At 43.4% G+C, this 20,842-nt stretch overlaps 1 protein-coding gene across 2 annotated transcripts in view; it reads right to left on the minus strand.

The window, feature by feature from the left end:
* Positions 1-20,842, minus strand: part of ches1 (checkpoint suppressor 1) — an 82,046-nt gene that overhangs the window by 30,109 nt on the left and 31,095 nt on the right. For both annotated transcript variants that reach the window (XM_017409206.3, XM_025004374.2), the window contains exon 2: positions 14,133-14,732. In XM_017409206.3, coding sequence (XP_017264695.1) covers positions 14,133-14,714 — 582 coding nt within the window. In that variant the 5' untranslated portion in view covers positions 14,715-14,732. The remainder of the gene's footprint in view (positions 1-14,132; positions 14,733-20,842) is intronic.

The following is a 20,842-nucleotide window of genomic DNA, read 5'->3' on the forward strand; positions in this document are numbered from 1 at the left end:
CCCACCCCCGTCTGGATCTTTGCATTAGTATGTCAGCCGTGTTGAACACTGTCCATATGTGTCCTGCTTTGCTCTGTGTGTGTGAGTGTAAATGTGTGTATGGCGAGTTCCCCGGGGAGTGTGATATTACCCAGCATGGTCTGCTCCTGGGAGAGCTTCTATTACTGCCAGCGACGCTTCTCCTGGAGAGCACGATATTACACACACACACGCACACACACGGACTCCCACAGAGGTGACCCCCACTGGGCCTAAATTCTCCCCCTGCACCTCCATCCTGCCAGCGTTTCAGTAGATATACGTGTGTGTGTGTGTGTGTGTGTGCTGAGCTGTCGATGTCAGCCGATTAAATCGATGCTCTCTCCCAAATCTGTCTGCTGGGGCTCCTGCTTCTGCCAACCATGCAGCCAATCAAAGTGCTCAACCTGTGCACCCCCCTCCCCCCAGCAGACAGGCCAATCACACGGCGTGGCTCACAGGAAGGGTCCGTAACCTGGGTTATAGCGGTCGCCTTGGCAACAGGCATCACCTAAGCACGGGAGCGAGGGAAGGTGAAATTGACTTTTCCGTGTCTGACGAAGTCTCGAAGTTGCGGCACACATGATGTCAGACTTCGGGCTCGTGTTCGGAGAACGTGTTTCCTGGCGGAATGAAGCGCGGGATCTTCATCGCCCGCCGCTGGAAGGCGACGGCAGACGGCACGGGTTTCGTCTGTTACCATTATATCTCATGAACCACTGAACAAATTTTGATGAAACTTTCAAAAAGTCGTCACTGGACGTACGTCTACGACTGATTAACCTTTGGAGTCAGCCCGATTCAAAATGACTGCCACAGCAAACTAACCCTAAAAAACACAAAAATGGCTATAATTCAGTCAGATTTACAGATATTCACCTAAAATTTGGTGTGGTGGAAGATGAGTCATCACCAATACATATTCCAAGCACTAATAGCTTGTGTTAGAGCTCTGTTTAAAATTCTACAATTAACTAATAGAGTCAACTTTGTCTGTTAGCGAAATATCTCATGGACCACTGAACAAATTTTAATGAAACTTTCAGGAATTAATCACTGGATGTACATCTACAACCGATTACTGTTTGGAGTCAATCCAATTCAAGATGGCCGCCACAGCTATCTGACATGATCCAACACAAAAGTAGCTTTAACTTAGTCAATTATACAGATACGGAGCTAAAATTTGGCGAGGCAGTAGCTGAGAGTAATCCCCAACACATACTTTGAGCGCTAACAGATTATGCTAAATGCTTTTTTTCCAGCTCTGACCAAACTGGCTGTAACCCCCTCCCTTTCTTATCATGAGGTGTTTTGAGTTTAAAACTCTGGCACGAAGGACGGAAAGCGGTATACATTCCTTGAAGGAGTGCTCGGCCTTTAATCGCTCCCGTTATTTCCACTCTCCATCCATCTCGCGCCGCTCTCCCGAGATGAGCTCTTTACTTTTTTTTTTTTTTTGTCCTTATTTGTGTTCCGTACACAGTATCCTCTCCAAATTAGTCACATAACTGCAGCTGCACGCTGCGAGTGAGAGGGATTACACAACGAATAATCCACAACTCCAAAAGGGTTTGCCCCTACTTTAAGACAGAACCCGAAGAAGCATGAAACTCAAACTGACGCGGCTTTGGACTCGGGTTTAGGCAGCATTACTCCTCAAATAAACCGCCTGAGAAATGATTTACAAAACTTTGCAGGTATTCGCACGACGACGGAAGCGTACCTCCCCGCCACACGTGACGGAGTGAGTAAAAAGGGAAGAAGTGACTCGGAAAAAAAAAGAGGCGAGGGCAGAGCGAGATAGAGAGATGATTGTGAGTTGCTAACATCTGTTTCCTGTGTTATATAAGCTGTGGGGGCTGGTCTCCCTTGGAAATGGGAGATATTAAAAAGTCCTGGCCGCCACTGACCTCGCTGCCACGTTCCTGCCTGCACTATTATCCCGTCGCATTTACCTGTCACACCGCTCACCTAATGGACACTAAAATAGTACCTCATTACAGGCGAAATCCATGAAAAATTCACACAAGGAGATACCGACAGCACAATCTGCTTCGTTCTGCCTTAGTCGTAAGTGCTCTGTGAATTTAACCAAGTGTTAACTTCCTGGGCTGGAATTGGGGGGTGGGAAGGTTCCTTTCAACAGGCTCGTTGTCGTTTTGTTTTGTTTTGTTTTGTGTGTTTTCTGTGGGTGACGGCTCCGCAGTTTTTTTTTTGTTTGTTTTTTTACACCTAAATAAACGTGCCCATTTCGGAGCTTCACACAAATTATTTTGCATCTGAGCAGAGCGAGACAAGCTGCTCTGCCCCACATCGGCGTCTTCGCGCTCGGCTGAGCAAACCAGCTGCTACACGCAGCGGATTGTGAAAGCGTTCGTCCCCTCTGTTCTGCTCTGTGCCGCCTCACAACCTGGAGTTTGAAAGGAATTTGGGGTGGGGTGAGGGGGGGCAGGTGAGGTATCTTTTACTGTGCGATACGTAACTCCGACTTTGAAGATGCGGCCCTTTTAAATGACTTCTTTGGTGAAAACAATAAAGGAAACAAAACAACACTGAGCGTACGTAAACTAGTCAGTACCTGAGAGCCGTGTTCCCTTTTACAGCAACACGACTCTCCATGATCTTTGTACATCTGGCATTTTTGTCCAGTCTTCATCAAAATAAAACACAAAAAACATCCCCACACCATGGTGCTCCCACTACCGTGCTTCGCTGTGGGGATGGTGTTCTCAGTGTGATGAGAGGCGTCGAGTTTTGGCCTCACCTTCCACATGTTTTGAGGAAGAAAGTTCAAAAGGAGCGCCTTACTTTTATCTTTAAGCCGTGGTCCGTAGTGGTCCTCCCAGCTCCATCAGGGTTCTCTTTAACCTCCTGGATGCTTCTCTGATTAAAGCCTTCATTCCCCAAATTTCAATGGATGGCCCTTCTCTTCAGGTTTGTTTCGGTGACATAATCTTTCTATTTCATGATAACAGACTTAATGGAGCTTCCTGGTATGTTTAGAGTTCTAGGATAGTTTTTTTATACTCCAGCCCTGATCTGGTCTTCTCTACAACTTTGTCTGTGATCTGTGTGGAGCGTTCCTTGGGCTTCATGATGCGTCTTGCCTTACTACTCAGATGTGTTGGGCTGGTTACCTCATTATGTGGCTTCTGGAGGTAACAAGAATACAAATGCATGCATTGATTTTTAGTTTGGTATTGTTTTTAGAATGATTTAAAACAAGTGGGTTTTTTTTTGTCCCATTTAACGTTAATAATATGGAGGATTTTATGTAGGTTCGTTGCTTATAATCAAACTGAAAATCCATTAAAATTTCAGGATGTGAGGCAACAAAACGTAGAAAACCAAGTATTTTTTTAATCAAACCACTCGTCTAATTCTTTGTAAAAAAAAAAAAAACACAAAAGCTCGACACGAACACTGTTTCTTGCAGGCAGATGGTGACACATTTGTCCAAAATCATCAAAACACTTTGAACAAGTCCCACACATGTGGTAATGACAACAAACTTTGGTGGAGTATTTTTATTTTATTTTTTTTATAAAAAGAATCCCACAACCACAAGCCATAAATCAAAAAAAAAAAATCATAATTCTTAAAAAAGTATCAGCCCTCATCTGAAAATAGTCCCCAGTGAGTACACAAACGTCCTCTCTGAAGCTAGTGTGAAGCTATTTTAAGTTTCCAGACTCACTTTTTTGAATTTCACAATCAATTTCCAGGCCACTTTTGACTGTAAATGTTTATTAAAGAGCTTAAAATAACCTAAATACTGGTAACATGTACATATTTTTGACTTTGTATATTATTAGCTTAAGAAATTGTAGTTTGAGGTCTTGCAATTTGTATGATGTCTGTTTAGCTTTGGAAGTAAACAAACAAACAAACAAATAAATTGTGTAGTTTTTGATGGACAAGTGGTTGTGTCCATCTTTTATATATAACCACAATTAAAAAAAGGGGAGGGAAAACATGCTATGAAAGCAAATGTTCTGTTTTATCCCTGTATTATTTTTTCCCCTTACTTATCCAGATCTCAAACTTCCTATAAACATACGTAGCTTATTGTCCTCTGTGAAAACAACAGCTTTAAATATTTGTAACAATATAATCAATTAGAAGACATTATAAGTCACTGTCTTAAAGTTTAAGTTAAATGAAGAACAGTGCACAAATGACAAAGCTACATCACTGCTCGGAAGCATCCCCACACTATGATGCTGCCACCGCCGTGCTTTAATGTGGCGACGATGACGAGAGTTGTCAGGCTTCGGTCTTATTTCTCTGACTGCATACAGTTATTGACAAACATCGGCAGCTGGAGGGAACTCTGTAACTCTCGCTTTGTTAAAACCTGATTAAACCACAGACATGCGAGGACCCACCATCACTGTACACGAACAAACAGGAGGATTGTTATTAAAGTGTCCAAATATTAGTTTTCGCTCTCAGTAAATAAGTAGGGGGGCAATTCATGATAGATATGAATGATAGGATGGCAAAACGTAAAGAAACAGGACAGAGATGACAGGTTCTGAATAAATTATGCAGAAAAGTCTTGGACAGGTGCAAGTGACCGGACCTTTCCTCTCCAGCAAACAAGGAAGTTTCCAAAAATACTTTGTTTTTTCTTCCTTTTGCAATAATTTGCTCTTCTCGAGCTCTGCTCGTCCGTTGCGCCCCGTTTGAAATCATTCTAATCCCATTTGCTCGAGGCCAAGATCTAAGTTGCCGACGGTTCCAGCAGCTGCTTTTAGGAGGTTTTTTTTTCAGATTTCAAAACGCGTCTCTTGTTCAGCTGCTACGAAAAAGCGTCCCATCTGGTTGTAAAGCGTTTTCTAACCGATTTCACACGCCGCGGCTTCGTTCCTACCACCAAAGAGTCGTGCAGTCATCCACGCGAATGTCTCACAGGAAGTTTAAAGTCTGACTAAATGAGAGACGGGAACCAGGCTGGGTTCACTGTTCTGTAATTAACACCCAAAAGTACCTGTGTGTGTCGTCGCTTTGCTGCTGCCTTCAGTCCGTTTGCGCGGGCCCAGTCCTCTGTGCATCTGTGAAACCCGTTCACGAGCGCTCGCATGTGGCGTTAACGTCCCCCAGACTGGGCTGAACGTGTGACACGGGACGACAAGCTCTGCTATAATTCACAACAGCAACGTGAACATGTCGTAAAAGATCATGAAACAACAACAACAACAAAAAGCTTTCCATTAACATAGGTTTGGTTGGATCTAAACACTCACCACTGACAGTTTTACGGTCTCATCCCAATCTGTCGACAGACTTTCATCTTCAAGAGACGAGGCAGAGCAGTGACACGTCAACATATTCGTGAAACCTGGGTAATGGCTCAACAAACCCGGGCCTTAAAATTAAAAACCCAGACGCCCAAACCTCGAAAAAAACTGGAAATGTGTTTCACTCAACTCAAAAAGACCGTCATGTATTCTCAGAGTTAGACTGGTACAGTTTAAAGCAATTACCACAATGGATCAAACACTGACCAGATGCCTTCAAGCCAAACATTACGAGGCTTTCTGAAGACGTGGATCCAATCAGAGTGGATTTCACCATTCATTTTAGGAGCGCAGTATAACCCCGTCTAAACCACAGTAGCTGTAGAATAGTTTTTTGATCGTCGGTGACGATTTATGCCCTCTGTTGGATGTAAGATCGGTACTTCTAGTGTGGAACGACAATTAGCGACACTTAGCGTTAGCATTTAAAGGCCACGGCCTTGTTACTTTGGATATTTTTTACAAAAAGAGATTTTCTGCAGCATTTGCACCTCTTATTCACACACAGATTTGTTTTTTTGTACAAATATATATATACATACACATATTTAAAAACTAATTTTCTGGTATATTGAGTGATTTCAAAATACGGAGCTTCTAAGAAAGAAAGACGGAGCGACCTACGGTATTTTGGGCCTGTTGTCACATCGTGCCCTGGAAACCAAAACAATAAAAACGTTTTTAACATTTCCTCTGCATCTCATTTTATCCTGTTCTGTCACCATTAAACTTTGATTGTGTGCTGAAATGGTAAATATCTGAGAGAAAACTGTAAACAATATTAAAATGGGGAAAAAAGGTGTTTCGGGACTATCTTTAGCCAAGCTAAGAATATTCTTCCGCTGTAGTTTGTTACACCGTTACTGTGGATGTTCTCGCCACCTAGTGGCACCTTGTGTGTATTGCAGCCTTTTTGTGAGATTCATTTAGAAAAACAACAACAACAAAAAGTTACTGAAAATGAAAGGCCGAGCATTTCTTCAAGGTATGCATGTCACCCGGCTGAGGTTTAAACTAAGAACATCTTATTTTGCGGAATGACGGCATTATGGCCATTTTAGTCAAACCTTAAACCTTGTTCATGACATATTTTGCTAACAGACAAACTGGGTTGACTGCAACAGTTAGCGCCAAGGTTTTAAACAAAGACCTTGTGCGATCTGTTAGTGTTCAGATTATGTTTTGTGGCCAACTCTCAGCTACTATTGCACTAAATCTTAGCTCAATATCTATAAAATTGACTAAAAACTCCCTTTAAAAACTCAAGGAACTTCAGTAAAACTCAAGACTACTTCAGTAACTCACTCACAGTAGCTACATTTCATTCATGTATTTTCATTTCAAAACCGTTTTTGTTGTTTTTGGGTGCAGTTTCTGTCTTTTGTGATACTATATTTAATATATATCAATTGTTATTTTTTTATTTTTGCACCCAAACGGGGGCAGTTATGCTGCAGCGGCAATCTTCTGGGTAATGCTTCACCTCAAAATGCTCCGAGTGTAAAACTGTTAAGAAAATTAATAAATAAATAAATACAAATCAAGGGTGCATCCTGTGGGGTGAACGGGGTGACACGCTGAAAGTGCACCGTGCAGAGACTTCATCGTCGGCCTCAGATTACAAAACTGCCTGTTCCCTCTGCAGCGGTTTAATAAGAGGCTTTGAGAGATATATTGCTGACTCTGTGTGTGTGTGTTTATCTGTATGTGTGTGTGTGTGTGTGTCGCGCAGTTGCAACATTGATCTTCTGCACTGATCCACAAGACCGAGGGCAACAACACTTGTCATTAAGACATCATTCAGCGCGGAGAAGAATCCTGTTTGTAAACAAAGCCATGGCAACCGTGGGACTCTCTCACGCTCTCCTTCGCAACGTTGAGCTCCGGCGTGCAAAAAAAAAAAAAAACCTGACAAAGACATACACACACACAGACGCACAAAATTTTTCTACATGCAGAGCAGCGAGCTTATTCTGAACTAGTCCCCATCTTGTCATCTGCCTGGATATGACCCAGAAATACAGCCACTGGAACAAATAGGCCACTGTCGTATTAATCTCTACCTCTGTACACTGATGGAATCATTTGTTAACAGCGGAGCCACGTTTTCCTGCTTCTCGTCATCTCCATCGAGAGGCGAGGGCGGGCAATAATGTTTTTGCCCCTGTCTGTTAGCAAAATATCTCACGAGCCACCGGACGATATTTCATGAAACTTGCAGGAAGCAGTCACTAGACGTGCACTTACAACTCATAACCGTTTGGAGTCAGGTCGATTAAAAATGGCCGCCACAGTCAACTGACTTTAGAAAACACAGAAATGGATATAACTCAATCAATGTTTGAGGTATTGACCTCAGATTTGAGGTGGTAGTAGCTGAGACAGATCCCCGACAGGTTCTCTGAGCCCCGACAGATTGCGCAAGATCTTGGTTTTAAATTTCGCCAACAAGGAATTTGGAATGGACGTTGTCCGTCTGTTAGCAAAATATTTAATTCTCCCCTGGAGGGTTGTTCATGAAATTTTCAGGAAATAATCCATGAAAGCACATCTAAAGCTGACTAACAATTACAGCCAATCTAATTCAAGATGGCTGCCACAACTAACTGACCAGAGAAAACGTAAAAATTGCTGTAATTCAATCAGTTTTACAGACATTTTGCTAAACTTTGGTTTGCGACACGTAGTCCAAGTGCTACTCATTGCGCAATGCCTTCATTTAAAACTTCAGCACTGACCATTGAAGTCGTCTCTGTTTGTCTGTTAGCAAAATGTCCCACGAACCACAGGTTGGATTTCGATGAAACGCTCAGAAAGCGATCGCTGCATGTGCACCAGTTCAAGATGGCCACCACAGCCAATCAACATTAGCCAACACCAAAAAAATGGCCATCCTAAAGTTTGATGTGGTAATAGCTGAGAGTTATTCGGAGAGGTTTTCCAACACATCTCGCAATGAGAGCATGAGATCATGGACATGATTTTCCAAAATGGCTCAACGTAATACAATCTTTAGCTAAAGCTCTGGGATGAACGGCAGCGGGCGACACGCACTCCTCCGAGAAACGCCAGGCCTTTAATCTTTTATCTCTCTGTAACTATAACTTGACCTCCCCTCCAGCAGCCCTCTTGTTTCTCCTCTTTCCGCACAGCGAGCGGTGAGTAAAACATAATGCAGCATAAAGGAGCGCAGCTCGCACCCTGTGATCGCACGCTCAGTTCAAACGACATAAACAGGTAGAAGAGAGAGCAAAGGAGGAGGAGGAGAGGGGAGGGAAAAGGAGAAGAAGAAGGAAAAAAAAAAAAGAGAAGACGTATTCACATGCAGATCTTCTCAGTGAAAAGCTTTGAATGGCACAGTCTGAGCGAAATTACAGAGATTCTGTAATTGCGGCTTCAGATAAAGCGCGGCTCTTGGCAGGTAGAGTAAGAGTCTGCAGAGATGTGCCCTCATTTCCACGCCGGCACGGGCGCTCGCGTTCGGTGTGTGAGTCCTTTTAGGCATTCATGCGCACAGATTTGCGCACGCTTGTTTGTTTGTGTGTCAGACATGGCCTGTATGTGTGTGTGTTTGGAAAGCTGCATGCAAATAGAGAGGGAGTGGGTTTGAGGGGTTAATGAGCGTGCTGTCTTAAACAGTGTGCAACGGCAGGAAGACAAGATGAGCTGTCCTTGCCAAAATCACCTTTACACAAGCTGCTTCACACACACACACACACACACACAAGAGGTGGGGGTTATAATCTATTTTTGGATCCATCTCATTGGGGGACATGGAAGATTCTGAATCAGTTTTCAACTATCTAAAAAAAAAAATTGGTAACATTTATCTGTGCTGCCATTTCAAAGGGATAGTCTGGTCATTTTTGAAGTGATGTTCTGGCAAGTAGTTACCGATACTTAGAGCATGGAGTGTAGGAGAAAGGCAAAGGTCTTCATCCAGGCTAGGCTAATAGCTAACCAAACGAGGGCCCATTGTTTCATGTTTTTCAGGCTTATAAAACCGGTGCAGAACAACCCTACATTAGCTAATGTAGCGTAGTGTATTGTTTCTGAGAAAGAGCTGTTTCAATAGCCTGAAAAACAATAAAAAAAATTTTTTTAAAGTTCTCCTTTGGCTAGCCATTTGCCTCGCCTGGACGGTGCCGTTTGTCCTAGCAGGGTTACCGTAGCTTCATGTAAAGCTGTGTGTTTGATCTTTTTTTTACATTTCTTCACTGAACCTCAAAGAACAGATGTCTGTAAATAAAAGTTAAAGTCGTCATAACATGACAGTCTGTAGTAATAAACTTTTAAACGTTTGTGTAGAAATTACCAGCGATAAACACAATGCTAATCAGCTTAGCCTTTCTATGGCATTTTCAATGTTAAGTTAGCATCTGTGCTAATTGTTGTTCAGCAGCGTGATTATTATGGTTTTTTGGCATCTGTTCGGTTCGAAAAATTTATAAATTAGTGTTTGTGTGTTCAATTCAATTAGTAAATTTGTACTTCTGTCTCTGTATTTCAGTTTCACAGTGTTTTGGATAAACATCACAAGCTGACCAGCTGCCTCCTGGTGTTTATTCACAAAACTGATAATCACAGATAACCAAAAATACATAGATAATTGTTTCGTAATCGCATCGGAGCTCGCAGAATCGTAATCAAATTGAATCGTGGCGTGCCTAAAAGTTCCCACCCCTAACACACACACACACAAACACACACCAACATTTGCACATTTAACACACGATAATTATATACACTCTTTCTCCTCCACTCAACACCTCAGTGCCCATCTGAAGCTCACACACACACACACACACGAGTCGGTAAAGCCAAATCAGTTTTCTCGTTACTACAGCAACAGCATACTTTTATGTCAACTGCAACCTTGTTACTATGGAAATATGTATACAAGAGAAACTCTGTGCCGTTGTAGTCAAGGGCCAGATGACAGCAGAGCATAAGGGTGTGTGCACAGACACACACACACACACACACACACACACACACACACACAAACCACATCCCCTTTATCCTTCATCCATTTTGTTCCTTCACACGCAGAAACACACACACACACAGAATCAGAATTCCCTTTCTGGTCAGTGAAAGAAAGAAGCGCGCTCATATCCTCCTGGATATTCTCCGTCAGCTGAACGGGCATTGATCCTCGCTGTTTGTCCCCCCCCACCACCACCACCACCACCACCACCTCCCCTAACAACAACCCCTCGGGCAAGACGGATACTAAAGTCTGCTGGCATCTGTGTTATTAAATCCTCCAGTATTAATTTGGCACTAATTGAGTGAGGGATTCACTCCCCGTTTACCCAGAGCAGAATCTGGATGGGGGGAAGCCAGTATTAAAGGCTGCGTTGAGACTTAAATCAAAAGCGAAACGCTCTTCCCACAGGGGAGGCACCGAACGTCGGAGTGAAAGAGAACTATAAAAGCCGAAATCATCAACTATTGATAAAGACGATTCTGGTACAGCTGTAGACAAAATACGGAATCTGTTTGACTTCACGTTGAATGTGCCTGCGAACGGCTGAGAACTGTCTGGTTGGGAAATAAGGTCTAGCCGCACACGATTATTGGAGATTATTGGAGTTGCAGTTCATATTTAGCTGATAGATCTGGCTTCAGTCATATTTAATGACATATGTAAACAAACCGCGACTTGTAAAGGTTGTCAGAAGTTATTAAGGATGCTGATGCATATGCCTTTTTACTATTCACCTGTTATTTTTCTGGTTTTATCACCATTTTCGATTCATTACTCCTCCCGCAGCCTCAGGGGGAAAAAAAACCCAGACAAAAGAAACAGAGCCCTAAAACAAGTATTCACCCACTGGACTTTTTCCACATTTCGTCACGTTACAACCAAGAAGTCCTTCAATGAGATTTCATGTGATGAACCGACACAAAGCAGCCTGTGAATTGTGAAGTGGAACGAAAATGGTTGATGGTTTTCAAAATTTATTACAAATAAACGTTTAGATTTGTGTTCAGCTCCCTTTTCTCTGATACCTCGGACTAAAACCCAGTGAAACGGATTGTTAATTAGAGCCCACTTATGTGCAATTTAATCTCAGCATAAATCCAGCTGTTGAACATTAGCGACCGAACACCATCATGAAGACCGCGGAACAGACAAGACCGATTAGGGATAAAGTTGTTGAGAGTTTTAAAGGAGGGTTAGGTTATACAACAGCATCTCAAGCTTTGAACATCTCACAAAGCACTGTTAAAACTATCATCTGACAATCCTGAAATGTACGGCACAACTGCAAACCTACCAAGACATGACCGTTCACCGAAACTGATAGGCCCCGCAAGGAGACCGTTGATCTGAGAAGCAGCCCATGGTAACTCCGGAGGAGCTGCAGAGATCCTGGAAAATCTGTTGGCTATTAGTCGTGCACTCAACAAATCTGGCCTTTACGGAAGAGCGGCAAGAAAAAAGCTACTGTTGATAGAAAGACAAAATTAGTCCCGTTTGGAAGTTTGCCACAAGCCACGAAAGGAACACAGCAAACATGTGGAAGAAGCTGCTCTGCTCAGATCAGGCCAAAGTTGACCTCTTTGGCCCTAAATGCAAAACACCGTGCGTGGCAGAAAACAAACCCTGCACATCACCCTGAACACCACCATCCCCACTGTTAAAACATGGTGGTGGCAGCATCACGCTGTGGGGACGCTGCTCTCCAGCAGGAGCAGAGAAGCTGACCAGAGTTGAGGGGAAAATGGATGGAGCTAAATGCAGTCTTCGAAGAAAAGCTGTTAGAGGCTGCGAAAGACTTGAGCCCGAAGAGGAGAGGTTCACGTTTCAGCGGGATAACGACCAGAAACATACGTCCAGATCTACAATGGAATGGGTCAGATCAAAGCACATTCATGTGCTAAAATGGCCCAGTCAAAGTCCGGACCCGAATCCAACTCAACATCTGTGACAAGACTTGAAAATTGCTGTTCAGAGACACTCTCTATCCTATGTGACTCAGCTTGAGCTATTTTACAAAGAACAATGGGCAAAACTTTCAGTCTCTAGACGTGCAAAGCTGGCAGGGGGGGACGGGGGGGGGCTGAATCCAAATGCACACCACACTTTTCAGGCTTTCGTTCGTAAGCAGTTTTGAAAGCCATGGATTCATTTTCCTTCCACTTCACAATTATCTGCTCATTTGTGTTGATCTGTCATACGAAATCCCTGTAAAATACTTTGAAGTTTGTGGCTGGAATGTGACAAAATGTGGAAAAGTTCAAGGGGCTTGAATACAGTTTCAAGGCACTTTACATTAAAATGTGCGGATTGGGAATAGAGTACGACTGCAGGTGGAAGTACATTGTATGGTGAGGATGAAATTTGGCAAAAAAAAAAAAAAAATACACATTTTCCATAGTGGGATTCTGGTGATTGAGAGCAGTCATACTTCACAGCAGTAACATCATTCAAAGTTTAAATGAGTCACAAAAAGTTGAACTTTACATGATTGAACTCGCATTTTGATACCATTAACAGTTTTGATGCGGTAACAATTTTATTATTTTGGCGGTTTTATCACAAAATGTTCAACTTTGAGCTGTCTAAACTTTCCAAAAATTATTCTTATTTCCACAATCTTTACACTTAAAGGGGACCTATTATGCAAAATTCACTTTTTGCATGTTTTTGTACTTCCATTTGGGTATCTACTGCTTCTAGAAACAGTCCAACAAAACAAAACAAAAAAAAAAAACACCCAGCTGTTTTTTAGCAATAAGTAAATATTTTTTAATGTCTGCAATCGACTTGTTTCAAAAACCTCAAGATTACTGTGTCACAATCCCGTTACCTGGCAACCCAAGTGAAGCTCCACCCACTTTATTACAGGAAGACCATCACGTTTGTTCTACTGGTTTTACCGCTGAACAATGTCTGCTGGAAAAGGAAAATGTTTTGTTGTCGGTTGCAATATCGAACATGTGTCTATGCCCCGCTGTCCCGACCCGCTGCCAGTTGGGTTTTGGACCGCCGATTGCCGCTCTTCTATTTGACAAATGTTGGTTTGGAACCGCTAAGTGCCCCTGTCCCAAAGTCTGAATCGTCAGAGTTTGAATTAATAACGATATAAATGTGCGTCAGATCCGCAGCGTTTAATCCTTCAGAGAGTTTGTATGTTTTCAGACGGGACTCTGAGTTGGGGGGGCGTGGCCAACAGCAGCTTATTCCTTCTGAAATTAGCTCAAAACAGGCATAACTGAGCAGGTGAAATCTCAATATCTGAGAATCATTTTGTGAATTAAATGCAATGAATGTGTTTTCTACAGCCCACAGGCCTATCCTAACTTGTTCAAGGAAGCATAATAGGTCCCCTTTAAGTAGTTAACACTGTATATAAAAACAGGCCTTTTTGTTTTGTTTTTCCCAGTGTCAGTCTCACCAGGTAAAAATACAAAAACTAACAAACTACACAAAAAGAAAATGAGAGGATCAGTTAGCCTAGCTGTTTACACTCCTGCTTTGACTTCACAACCACGTTAAAGCTCTTAATTCTTTATTATCTCCTGAAAAAGCCAAGAAATACTGCATTAAACCCGACACTGCTTTTTAAATATGCTGGTTGCATTTTAGTAGCCCCCATAAGCTCATCTGCAGGTGGTGTTACAAGAGTTTATTTATTATGGACTAATAAAAAGTCAAAGTGGAGCATTCGTTTTTCTGGCTCACAGCTGGTGTTTTAGAAATTAAAACAGAAAAAAAAAAGAAAAAGTTTCAGCTTACACAACACTGGAACTGCTTTGGTAAAGACGAGAGACAAAAAGAGCTGATTGTTTTACCTGACTGCGATCTTTATCCACCTTCTTGAAACACTTGTTGAGCGACAGATTGTGCCGCACAGAGTTCTTCCAGCCTGTGGGGGCGCTGGCAAAGTAAGGAAAGTGCTCCAGAATCCAGCCGTAGATATCCTTCACCGGCAGCCGCTTGTTCGGGGCGTCCTCGATGGCCATGAAGATCAGGCAGCTGAAGGAGTACGGGGGCTTGCGGTTCGCCCCCGCCGACAGGTCGTACGCCGAGTGCGCGTCGCCAAGCAGGGGGTCGTCTGGGGAGGGAGACGAGGAGGAGGGCGAGCGGGGGTGCTGACCGTCAGGGTCCTGCAGGGGGGAGACGCTACGTAGCCCGGAGTGGCTGAAGCTGTTGAGGAGGTCGGTGCTCTCGTGGAGCCAGGAGAGGCTGGTGAGCTCCTCGTCCTCGGCCTTGGAGAAGGAGGCGGACAGGGACAGCGAGAGGTCGGCCGACTCGGCCTCAGACGCCGCCGTGGCAGCGTCCCCCTGCCGGTACGGCGGGCTCATGCCCTGAGAGGCGCTGGCTCCACTACTGGGGCTCTGAGCCTTCTTACTGGGGGGCATGGTGGGTCCCATCCAGCCCAGGGCTCACTCCTGAAGAAGCAGACAGCAGGGGGAAAAAAAAGGAACAAGGTCAGCTTGTGAAACACAGTTGGTTCGTCACATTAAGCCCTCAGCTTTGTTAAAGGTCAACAGGAGGAAATTTTTTTTTACAAGATTTGCAATCAGGCTGCATTACATCTGAGGTGGAAAATATACATCATCATTTCCCACTGGAGCTTTCCATCCAATTCTGACTGGTACAGCAAATTTAGTGCTTCAATGGTTGAGGAAATCCTGCCTTGTACAACTACCCTCTAATTACCAGTGTAACAGCAAAGTATTGACATTACATGGGGTTGCTGTCATAACACATGAAAACTGTTAAAGGTCTAATGGTTACAGGGACACCGAAACTGTGCCGGTGATTTAACATCTCTGCAGCAGGGGAAAATTTAATTGTCAAGGGTGGTGTGATAATTGAGAGCAGACGGGAAATAACCCAAAAAAAAAACAAAAAAAAAAACGTAGACCTTAAATTCCTGGATTTATGACATCAGAAACAGTGTCGAATGATAGGCCTTAGTTCCACAGCGGGGTCTCTGTGACCAGACATGATTACGATCTGGGTAATTTACCAAGAAAAGAAACAAATTAAAGTGTGAGTTCAAATCCATCCCTGGTCCAATCAGACTATTATCCTGTAAGAGCAACGCTGAGCTCGTTACACGCAGGCAGAGCGCGGTAATCGAAGGGGAACGGGGCGCCGAGTGTTGCACCACAATCAGAAATGGGCCTTTGATTGTCCTCTAGCGCAGACAGCTGTGGGAAGAACCCCGGCAGCCACGGCAAAAATGTAATCTGCTCACACCGAGCCGGAGATAAACACACATACCCACGCTCGGAGGGCGCACACATGCTGTCTCAGACACACGCACTAACAGACACGCAACATTCGGACATGAGGATTAAGTCTTGATATGTTCCGGGCTGTCCCCGTGTGGCGCAATCGCTCCCTAATCCAAGGTGATCATCGGCCGATCTGTCCCCTCACTCCGCATGATTGACTGACAGCTGTCACCCACGGCAACCCGCTGTAGCGTGACAACTGTCAGATCGCAACAGCTCTGGCTGCCATGTCACCATGGCGACAAAGCAAAACAACTCATCTCTGCTCTCGTCTGCCTTTTTTTTTTCGGTTTGTTTCGGCCTTCTTCTGTGTCTGCTCCTCTTCTGCCGTTTTAATCACCGAAAGGCGAAGGAGGAGACCTGTCTGTCTGTGTGTCTACTAGTAAAGTATCTCCTGAACCACTGGAAAGATTTTATTGAAACTTGCAGAAAGAAATTACTGGCTGTTCATCCCATCTCCTTAACCTTCGGAGTCAATCCGATTCAAAATGGTAGCCACAGCAAACTGACCCTAGCCACCCAGAAAAATGGCTAAAACGCAACAAATTTTACAGATATTGACCTAAAACTTGGGGTGGTAGTTGCTGATACTGATCCCCAACACATATTCTGAGCACTAAAAGTTTGTGTGAGATCTTTGTTGAAAATTTAGCCGTTGTCAAAATATCTGATGAACCACTGAACAGATTTGAATGAAACTACACAAACAATGGCTGTATTTTTTGTTATTTTTAAAGATATTGTGCTAAAATATGGAGTGGTAGTAGCTGACAGTCATTCACAGCACATACTCCACGATCTTTGCTCAGAACTTTAGCAGGACCTGTTGGAGTCAAACACAAGTGTCTGCTTGCAAAATTGCCACTGAACCGCCAGATGGATTTTTATGAGGTTTTCAGAAAATAATGATTGGATTTGCATCTACAGCTGATGAACTTTTGGAATCAATCCAGGTCAAAATGGCTGCCACAGCTAATCAACTTAAGCAGCTGAAATTTGGAGGGCTGGTAGCTGAGACTCGTTCACAGATATCTCGTGATATTGCACATAATATTGCCGAGGTCTGACCAAAACAGCGACAGCTTTGTCATTTGTCGACATGCTGGGACAAAAGGCGGTGGGCGACACGCATTCCTTCACTTTGACAGCTGCTTAACACTGTTGACAGGCTGTTGTGGAAGGACTGAGCTAAATATAGATCTGTGATGTATAGCCGCACACAGTCACCTCGCCGCTTCTTCCGACTGTCTCCGTGGCGCAGGAAAACGCTCCGTGGAGTCGGCGTGCCTTTGATCTCGTCCCGGCTTCCTGTCTTCCCCACCGCTGTCTGACGGCGTGCACGCTCATTCAACAAGCTGTACCTGTCTGAGGTACACCGTTTGTTGCACCAGCGCTGACATTGAGCATAATGAATTCAAATTGCTCCGGTGACGACAAACGCCGCAGCTGAAAATAGTGCGCAAGACAATCAAAGAGATGGGCGAGGTGGCGAGTGTGTCTGATAGGCTTTTTCAAGGTGCATGTGTGTGTGTGTTTATGCTGGATTTTGACAGGCCTGTCAGGGGTGTGTGTTTTGAGCAGGAGGAAAGGACATCGTAGTGACATTGTTCCTGGTAGGAAGTCCACCGGAATGCAGAGACGCCTCTGATGCGCTCTTTCTTCCCTGACTCCTCTTCCTCCTCCTTGTTATGTTGCCATAGCGGCGAGGGGGCCGTGAAACATTACGGCTGACAGTAAAGTCATCTCATTTTACTGTTGCTATGACAACAAACTCCTCACTGTTGGTTGGGGCCATTGCGAGCTGCCGCCCAAGCCTCGTGCCTGAGACTGTTCGTGTGTGTGTAGACGTGTGCGTGCGCGCGTGTGTGTGTGTCACCAACTCTCCCAGGGGCTCTCATAAAGCTTAACACACTCGCTCAGCTCTAAACAAACTTCCATGAAACTTCTATAATGGCCCCTCAGGACCAACTGCTAAAGGACAAATGCAGATATCGCTCAAGTTCAGGCTAAATGATGCTTGCTGTGCGCGTGTGCGAGCGAACGTGTGTCTGTGTGTGTTTGTGTTAGAAGCATCCTCACATTTGTTTGACAGATGGGACTGTGCTATTCTCTCTGTCTTCCTCATTCTCTGGATCTCCTTTGTGTTTGCACGCTTTGTTTTGATTTGTGTTCGTCTCTGTTTGGCGTGTCCACATTTGGATCAGCGTGTGCATATGTGCGTGTTTTGTCTCTCTGCTTGTGTGTGTGTGTGTGTGTGTGGACTGTAAACACACGTTCTTGAGGTAAAGCACTGTGCGCACCAATTTCATTTAAAGCAGCAGAAATCCCCCCTCCCACACACACACCCTCAGCACCACACTGGTTTTGTTTGCACTCTGCACCCCGAGCGTATGGACTTTAAAAGACACCATTCATTTAGAATAAATGACGTTCTCCACTGGAAACACCTTTCTCGAACGCTTTAGCGGCTGGTGCTACACTCAAGTTAGACTGTTGCTATTATTACGCTGCCATGAATATACAGTAAACGCTAGGAGACGTTGACAGGTAACAACAGCTTGAAACTACTTTTTGCAACTGAGCTGAACGTTCAAACTTAACAACTTAAATAGTCCTTTTACTCAGCAGCGCTATTATGCAGCACAGAAGTGTGTAAATGATCGGTGAATTAATGGAAACAACATTTTCTCATTTTTAAAGGTGCCAAACGGGGCTGAACAACGCATCAACAAAAAGAAAAAATTGAACGTTGATACAACAATATTAGTATTACTAAACTGTGTAGAAGGATGCAGAAATGATGAGGAATGAGGAAGAAAGTGGTGAGATTTTGAAAGTCACTCAGGGTTTTGGAATTGAGGCAACATGAAACTATGGTTACAGATGCCATTTTGATAAATCTGCTAATACAGAATCAGTCAAAACATTCCCCAGTTTGTCTTTCCTCAACTTTTAACTGGTGCTGTATAAGTTCAACAGGCCTGAGTTTATAAATATTACAATGACTTGTGACGTACACGACAAAAACCACAAATCACACATAACCCGAAAGATAAACTGGGATTGGGACCAACCTCCTCTGCCAAGTCGGTCTAGTACAAGTCTTAAGTCCCGCCCTGTCCATATAAGCGAGGAGAACATTCCCCTTGGTAAAATAAAATAAAAAATACACCATAAACAACTTTTTTCGGGTGTTTATTCTTACTGATTCACATTGTTCCTACCTTGCTGCTGTATGCTCTATGACTTCTTCTTGTTTTTATAAATTGCAACAATCTATTTGATTTCTTTCTCTTTTTTTTAAATTAAATTATAGCCATTAAATTTTGATGAACCTGTTTGTACAGTTGATTGCACAGCAGCTCATCATGACAATATGTAATTAAAACTTAGTTCTGGGGTAAAAATTAAAATTATTTCTCTTTAACAAGCTAAGCTAACAAGGAAGCACCTAGAGCCGAGCACAAGATTCGTCCAAGTTGAGATCTTGCGCTCTCTTGGCCACACGTCCCTATTTTCATGCGGTGAAAAATAAATTCACGACTGACGACGTTGAGCCGCCCCGCATACAGACAGTGGATCAACAGAAAACAGAAAAGTTTTCAGGCCGACGCATTTCTTCTTCATTTCAGCAGAATCTCATGCCAACACCAGCTTCACACTAACTTGATTTATTAAGTTAGCCCGAGGCTTTGGAAAAGCTATTCCAGAGCTGTGACTGTTCACTTAAATTACTATTTTTAAACTAAAGAACAAACTTTGTGATTGTTTGTTTTTTCCATTTTCTAAAACAGACAATTAAACCGAAAAAAAAAAAAAAGTCTCTAAATTAGACAGGAAGTAATAAAAACAGATGGCACCAAAGGCTTGCCACTGATTCAGAGTTATTAGGAAAGTCTTGGTAGCAGCTGTAGGTCCTAGTCGTACAGCATAACATCCAACCACAGTTTCAAACTCAAGTTTTTACCATTACATTTAAAAAAAATGCTACTCCTGGTAGAAAACTACACAAGTAATAGGAAACAGAAGACGAATGAACATGATAAAATTCAGAAACTCAACAAAAAAAAAACCCTCCTGAACAGGCTCTTTTAGAGCCCTGCTTATTTTAGGTTGCATGAAACGTTTTCTTGAAAAGCCTGTCATTTAAAAATAGAAATGCATTTGAAGAAATGCAGTTTGCATGCCAAAGTTTTAAGCAAAATTTCTTCTTAAACAAAAATATACCTGCAGAATGTGTAGGGGATGACTCTCAGCTATGACCACACCAGATTTTGACTCAACATTTGTCAAACTGACAAAGTTATAGCCATTTTTGTGCTGGCTATGCTTGATTAGCTGCCACAGCTAACCAGTTGTCCAATTATTAATTTTTGAGATTTTCTTCATAATCCGTGCTCTGGTTCATGCGATATTTTGCTAACAGTCAGACAAAGTAACACACAGACACAGGCAATTACATTATTGCCTGCCTGTCATGAAAGCAATTGAATAAAACTATATGGCAACCATGTGATCCTGTTTGTTTTTGAAGCTGTCCAAAGCTGATGAGACGAAGCACAGAACCAGAAGAGATGTTAATTTGTACCGCCGTCGATGCCCTCGATGTAGGTCTGCTGACCTGTGGGCCGCTCCGTCCCTCTGAAGTCTTTGCAGCTGGAAGCTGAGGCCACCAATATTTACACGAACAGGGAGGGGGGAGGGAGGTTAATAAACTCCTCTGAGAGAAGACGGGGTGTAAGCTAATTCATGTGCTCTAATTGACAGTGTAATCATCTTACGCTGCATTCACGCTCTCGCAGATACTCGTCCAGATCACATGCCACATTTACGTCATCCTCGGAAGATCTCCATTCCCCGTTGGCAGCTTTTTCTGTCTGACTTGCAGGCTTTTTGGGGGGGGGGGGGGAATAGCTGAAGCCAGAGGAAACATTCCAGTAATGTCCTTCATTTCACCGTTTTGCACCGCTGCACCATTAGCCAAACTGACTTTTAGAAAAATCCCCAAGTCATCAAATTACCCCCCCCCCAAGCCCCCACTCCAAAACCACATCAGTGCAGAATTATTAAAATAAAACCAGGTTTGGCTCATGACATGCTGTCAGCAGCTCATTTGTGCTTTACTCCAGGCCTCTGAGTATACTGAAGGCAACTATTAGAACATTGTCAATTTGATTGCTGCTCCCCACTTCCCTGTCAATCTTCACTATACGGTGCAATAAAGTCAGTGCCATGAAAATACCCCCCCCCCCCCC

This window comes from Kryptolebias marmoratus, linkage group LG19, assembly GCF_001649575.2.
Source record: "Kryptolebias marmoratus isolate JLee-2015 linkage group LG19, ASM164957v2, whole genome shotgun sequence".
In the NCBI taxonomy this organism is placed as follows: domain Eukaryota; kingdom Metazoa; phylum Chordata; class Actinopteri; order Cyprinodontiformes; family Rivulidae; genus Kryptolebias; species Kryptolebias marmoratus.